Raw genomic sequence first — 6,604 nt, 5'->3', positions numbered from 1 at the left:
TTTCTTTTTTTAAGATTCATATTTTTGACACTAAGAGTGTTGACAAGCTTGTGAAGATTTGTAATAGTTTCAAATCTATTTTCATTTTTGCTGCAAATAGAAACCATAATTTTTTCTTCCATAGAAAATTTAAATTATATATATATGAGTCTAGTTAAAAGAAGGTAATCTATAACTTATAATATCAAATGAATTTTTTTACAAAGAGAAGTAGTACACTCTTTTTAATAAAAATATCACTATTGAAGAAACTAAAATGTTAGATTGAAGGTAAATAATCCACAACCTTTAAAAAACAACAAGAAAAGTGGAGTAGTCTACTTACTTCTAAAAATAAGACAAAAACAATGAATTATCACTCTTGTCAAACTATCAAAGATATGAATCTGAAACAATTGAAAGATTATTATACTCTTGTATTATTCAAAAAGGCTAAAAAATCTTTTAAAGATGATATACTATTAAAGTAGAATGGCTATTATTAAAGATAAGAAGACTAAAAAATCTTGAAATAAGACAAAAGACTAAAAGAAATTGACAAGAGTAAAAGAGATTTTATTCTTTCTTCTTAATATACTTTCTAACTAGAAGCTACACTCTTATAGTATATATATTCTTGTTTGAAAATGTACTTGGCACCTAGGTGTGAAAGTTAAGTAAAAATACAACAAAAATCTTATTAAGTCTAATAAAATGATAAATAAACTTTAACTAATCTTTAATAATCCTAATCAAATTTTAATCAATCCAAATCCAATATAAAAGAAGTTACAAAAGACACACAAAAAAATAATAAATGAATAAATAATAATAAAATCTTAAAAAATATATAAAAATTAATCTTAAAAAATTATAATAATCTTAAAGAAATATTAAAAATAAAAATCCTAATTTGATCTTATTTTAACTCCAATTGAAATGTAATGAACCTTAACTAGATCTTAGATCAAATCCTAATAAAACTATAAATTCTAATCTTAGATCAAATCCTAATAAAATCCTAATTTCTAAAAAAATTCTAATCAAATCCTAAATAAATCTCAATCAAATCTTAGACTAATTGTAAATAAATCCAAGATAAATCCTAAGCTAATCTTAATCAAATCCTAATAAAATTTAGATAAAATCTTGTGTATGACATTAATTAAGAATATATACTATGCATATTTATATACCAATTAAAAATATTTGTATAGCTAAAATTTAGGTATTTAGTGTTGTTTATTTTTTATTATTAATAATATTAAATAATTTTTTACATATATCTATATATTATAATAGATAATATTAAGTAGCAGTAAGAAAATTGTATATGTAATGCAATGAAATAAATTATATTGCATAATACTACTCTAGTAAGCAACAAAATCAATGCTTAAGATACAATATTAATTAGTTCTAATATTTTTTCAAAAATCAAATTTTTTAACAACAACAAAGATTTAGTTGAATTATCTTAAATTATTCATGATTATCTTAAATTGAAACAAATTACTTCAAAATAAATCAAAAGAAATTATCTAGTATTATGATTAATATAAAAGAAAAAAAATCTATTATATCAAATAAATATATTAAAAAAATACTCGATTTTTTTATAATTAATAAATTATTATATAATATTTAATAAATAATATCATTAAAGATATTATTTTAAAAAAAACTTATATATTTTTATTAAAATAATTTAATTTTCTTATTTAATTAGACTAAAATAATATAAAAATTTAAAAATTTAAATATTAAGTATTTTATATAGATTTTAGATAAAATTTCTTTTACAAATCAAATTGATTATGTTAACAATGTTTTTTTTAAGTTATATCATTGTTGCAATTTAAATAATAAGATAGTTATATATATTTATTTTTCTAATAAGATTTGCTTATAAAAAATAAAATAATATTTATTCATAAAGATCATATTTATTTTAAATTTTAGATATTTTATATAAAATTTATATTTTCTAAAATTAAAGATATTAGAAATTTGACTCATTGTTTTTTTTATCTAATTTGCTATCATGTAAAAAAAATCTATTTTATCTTTAAGAGTGTTAAAATTAATAAAAAGAATTATAAAAATAAAAATTAAAAAATCTCAGTTGGAATTTCAAATATAAAATTAAAGTATTTTCTTTATAAATATTAAAAAAAATAAAAAATCCTAGAAGTTGAATTATCAAAGAATCTGATTGATTTATTATAATTTAGTAAGTAAATCTTGTAATAATGAGTAACTTTGATATCAAACAATCACAATTATAGTTGTTAGTTAAATAAGTTTATTGTCCTATTGAATAAATTTAAAATAATCTTATTTAAGGCAATACTTTTCAAACCAATCTTTGCTTGTTTTGTAGGTCTAAAAAGATCAAATATGAGAACTTTGTTTATAACTTGTTGGAAAAGGATGTGATGTTACAAATGTACTACAAACTATTTTATAATTTATTTTCTCCAAACTTCTAGATATTTGAACCTTATATGCTATTCACATACATAAAAACATCAAATTTGAACCTTATATGTTATTCATTCCTACTAACGCAACTAACCCCATATTCATTTCCATACCCAACAACAGCACCGAACAAAACAACATTCGTGTTTTTACCGACACCCTCCCACTGGGACAACGCCAACCCCACCACCTGCAAAAGCGCTCGCTCGCTCGCTCGGATCCCACGAGGCGACTCCGACATCGGAGCCTCGGAGTAAATGTGTTTGTTTTTGTTTGCTTGCCTGCTTTTCAAAGGAAAAATTACGCCGTCTCCTCCGTCTCAGTCCGGTTGGTGAAAATGCAACTCTGCAATGGAATGAATGTAAATCAATGTGACATCAAGCATGGCAAGGGGACAATGAAGATGAATGCCGAGGTGCCACGAGCATGACCCAGTCAGTCGCCGCAACCGCAAATCTGCACAAGGCCCGACACTATTCCCCTCGCACTACCTCCCACCCCCTTCCACATCCAAGGCCGCATTTGCTTCGCATCCTGGGAGCTAATATAAGAGCGGTGTGGGCAGCCCCATGGTGGCCACATCGCACCGGTGGTTGGCAGATGGAGCCACAGGCCTTGGGTGCAGTGATGCACAGCATTCAGTGGCGGCATTCATGGCAAGGTAAAAGCTTCATGGGTTGACTTAGCTTTATATAATTACACGCTGGAGTGCATTGTGTGTATGTGTGCGTGTGTGTGTGCCGAGACGCGGTGACAGCGAGAAGGGAACCCCTAACAACGTTGACGATGCGAAAGGGAGGTGGAGGAAGAATCAGCGGATGAGATACTGGTTGTGGATTCGTCACGCGTAGATTTCATTCCTGGGTATCTGCCGTGCCTTCCGAGCCTGTTGTGGTTGACTCTGTTGGATTGGGTCGTATACAAGAGTGCTTCTGGGCTGAAGAGAGAGCTTTCAGACTCTCCTCTTTCATTTCGCTGGTGAAGCTTGTTGTGGAGGGATTCTGTTCACATCATCGGACAGTGGGTTTTTTTAATCAGGTACTGTCTTTGAAGCTTTTCAATACTTGGAGTATCTGGTGTTGTGATCGCTTTTGTGAGGTGGGTGTTGTTGCGAGTTGTCGGGTAGTGTGAGTTTCTGGAGTAGGGTTTTGGGCTCTCAGTAAGGAGGGCTTTGAATTGGCTTTGAGCAGATCAGAGTTTCGTGGTAGTTTTAATTGCGATTCTTATCTTTTGCTTCTCTTATTTCTGCGAGAGCGATCGAATTCGATTCGAGCGCATTGTGAATTTCTGTAGCTGGGTAAGTTACTTTTGGACTTCAGGTTTTCGAATGTTAAGTAAAGGGAGTATTCGGATCGTGAGTGTCAGCAGAGTACTGAGGTCATTACGAATTCGCAAACAGGGCGGAGATAAACCGCGAGATCCAATTTGCAGTGAGCTTGGTCAATATGTTGCGGATTATGCTCGAGTTACTTCTTATGAGTAATGCGGGGAGGGGCTGAAATGTGTTTTTTGGGGGATTTTAGGTTTTTCCTGTTGCCATGTCGTCAGCGGAGGAAGCTTTCGTGGTAGGGTATGCGCTCGCCGAGAAGAAGGTGACGAGCTTTTTGACACCCTCACTAATCGAGCATGCGAGGAGCAAGGGCGTCAACTTGGTGGCTGTGGACATGAAGAAGCCCTTAGAGGAGCAGGGTCCTTTCGATGCAATCATCCACAAGCACGGGGGCGACAGTTGGACCCAGGAGCTGGTCGAGTACAAGGATCGCCACCCAAGTGTCATTCTAATCGACCCCCCCGCATCCATTGAGAAGCTTCTGCATCGCGTTACCATGCTGGAAGCTGTAGCTCACATCAAAGTCACCGAAGGGCTGGGGACCGTCGGCATTCCCAAGCAACTCATTGTTGACAGTGAGGAAATGCTCAACGACGACAAAGCAATTGCGGAACTGACATTCCCTGTTATATCCAAGCCCATGGTCGCAGATGGCAGTGCAACCTCACACGCCATGTACCTTCTCTTCAACTCCAAAGGTCTCCACAAATTGAAGCCTCCGATGGTGCTCCAAGAATTTATCAACCACGGAGGGGTTATCTTCAAAGTCTATGTTGCTGGTAAGTACGTTCAATGCGTTCGACGCCATTCGCTCCCCGATGTGCACGAAGACCAAGTAGCTAGCGCCGAGGAGCCCTTGCCTTTCGCTCAAATCTCCAACGCGGTTTCGGGTGCGACCATGGGCGACAATGTGACCAAGGCGGAGCTTCCTCCTAAGGAGTTCATCGCAGATGTGGCGAAGGGATTGCGGGAGAATCTCGGACTGAACCTCTTCAACTTCGATGTGATCAAAGACTCCGGGGCTGGCAACCATTACTACGTGATAGACATCAACTACTTCCCTGGGTATGCTAAAATGCCGGATTTTGAGACCGTGCTTACTGATTTTCTGCTTGAACTTCGGCATGAGAAATCCTCCACAAGTACTCCTGCTGCCGACTCCTTAGCTGACTCAATTGCCAGCAACCTTGATGTCTCCGTGGAAGAGGCATAAAGGATAAATCCTTAAGGCCTAACGAAGATGCGGCGTGAAGTTAGGCATCTAGCTGACCGCAAGTTGGGACCGGTCTATTGCCGAATTTCAGCAAGCTGTGGAATCGTTTATGGTTCATTACAGTAATATTGTGAAATAAATTCTGTCACGTATTCATGTAATCTATTGGTTCTTCGATTGGATTCTTGATAAGTATTTTCTGCTGTGCTCACTTTTTGATGTATGAATGTTGTTTTCCCTCTTGTTCCATTCTTCCGCGTCCCTTGTGAGATAAAGGCCAGAGCACTAATTCTACTTTATGGATTTTCATTTTTATCCCTTCCGAATGTGCTCTACATTGCTGTTGAAACCAAGTTTAGACTTGCGGCTGAAGAATTTGCCTTAGATTGTGTGAGGGTGAAGAAACAACAATGAGTGTTCTTTCTATGTGGTGTTCCCGTTGATTAGTGGGTGGCCCTCAGATAAACTTAAATCTTCAGGCTGTTGAAGGTGTGATGTGTTAGGCTAGAGATTACAGGCCTTTGGTTTTCCTCGTCTGACAGGGGAGAAATTGAGCAATGCTTAGGCTCCAAGGCTTGGTCCCTTAATACTGCAGGGAGATCATTTTGTGAAAGTTTAGGCTGCTCAGCTGATCTTCCTCCTCACATGTAAACATCCTCTTATTTTTGTGGTAACGTGGTTCCCGGGGAGATAAAAAAGAGATGCCTTCACTGTAAAGTTTGAAAGTTTTGGCTAACTGAAGGCAAGCTCAAACTTTTGTAAGCTGTATGAACTTTGGTCTTAAGCATGTTATCTTAGCTTAATCAGTTTCATTATTTCAACCATGGGTTCGTTTTCTCGACCGTAGCCTGGCTACTCCACCACAGAGGCTGGGACAACACCAAATTAGAAGCACCACTGAAGCATCAGGTGGATTTGTTCGAACTTTGTAATGGTAGGGTGACTTCGATGCACAAAAGCGACATCCAAAACATATTTTTCTACCGCCCCATACGTTTCAGGTGGGATCCTCATTTCTGAAAGAGGTCTTTCGTTCCAAATCTGCACACCCTAATTTCAGGTTAATCTGAAATCACATCCTCGAATCTCTCAACCAGTTCAGAGTAACGTGTTTCTATAAAGGTGGTCCACTTGTCTCGGTAACGCACCTGCGCCAGATTTGAGAAGGTGTAACTCGTGAGTTACCGAACGGCAGGGATCGACAGTGTACCGTGTGAGCTAACTGATATTCTTTGTTGAGAAATTCAACGGTATAGGCCCCGCCCAATTCCTAAGAGTGGACCCTTGGTTCGGTTCCTGTCACAGGTGGATGGATGCAGTTGAGCTCGTGAACATCACCTCATGAAGCCTAGGGCTGTAGCTCTGGGCACACTTAGTGGTGGGATCAGCGCGTTCCAACTCGTTCATTTAAATCGGCGAGATTCCTCACTGTACAACAGCTACGTTACCAGTATCCCGACTCCCTACTTTTATCTCCCAAAACCTGGGTATTTAACCCTGTCACATTCTGCGCTTGTCAAACTATCTGTACTCGTCCTCAATTTATTCCGCATCCTGAATCCCACTCCCCTCTTAGAATCACTCTCTGCGTTTATATT

General features: G+C 36.4%; 1 protein-coding gene across 1 annotated transcript; it reads left to right on the top strand.

The window, feature by feature from the left end:
- The first annotated feature begins 3,032 nt into the window (after nucleotides 1-3,032).
- On the top strand, nucleotides 3,033-5,167 carry LOC112289031 (inositol-tetrakisphosphate 1-kinase 1). Its single transcript, XM_024533938.3, has 3 exons — nucleotides 3,033-3,124; nucleotides 3,315-3,501; nucleotides 3,987-5,167. Exons 1-3 carry the CDS (start codon nucleotides 3,033-3,035, stop codon nucleotides 5,004-5,006), a joined length of 1,299 nt encoding a protein of 432 aa, XP_024389706.2. The 3' UTR covers nucleotides 5,007-5,167.
- The last annotated feature ends 1,437 nt before the right edge of the window (nucleotides 5,168-6,604 follow it).

The sequence above is a fragment of the Physcomitrium patens genome, chromosome 11 (assembly GCF_059467195.1).
Source record: "Physcomitrium patens ecotype Gransden chromosome 11, ASM5946719v1, whole genome shotgun sequence".
In the NCBI taxonomy this organism is placed as follows: domain Eukaryota; kingdom Viridiplantae; phylum Streptophyta; class Bryopsida; order Funariales; family Funariaceae; genus Physcomitrium; species Physcomitrium patens.
Note: the sequence above shows the minus strand (reverse complement) of the source record. Positions and strands in the feature narration are given on the sequence as shown.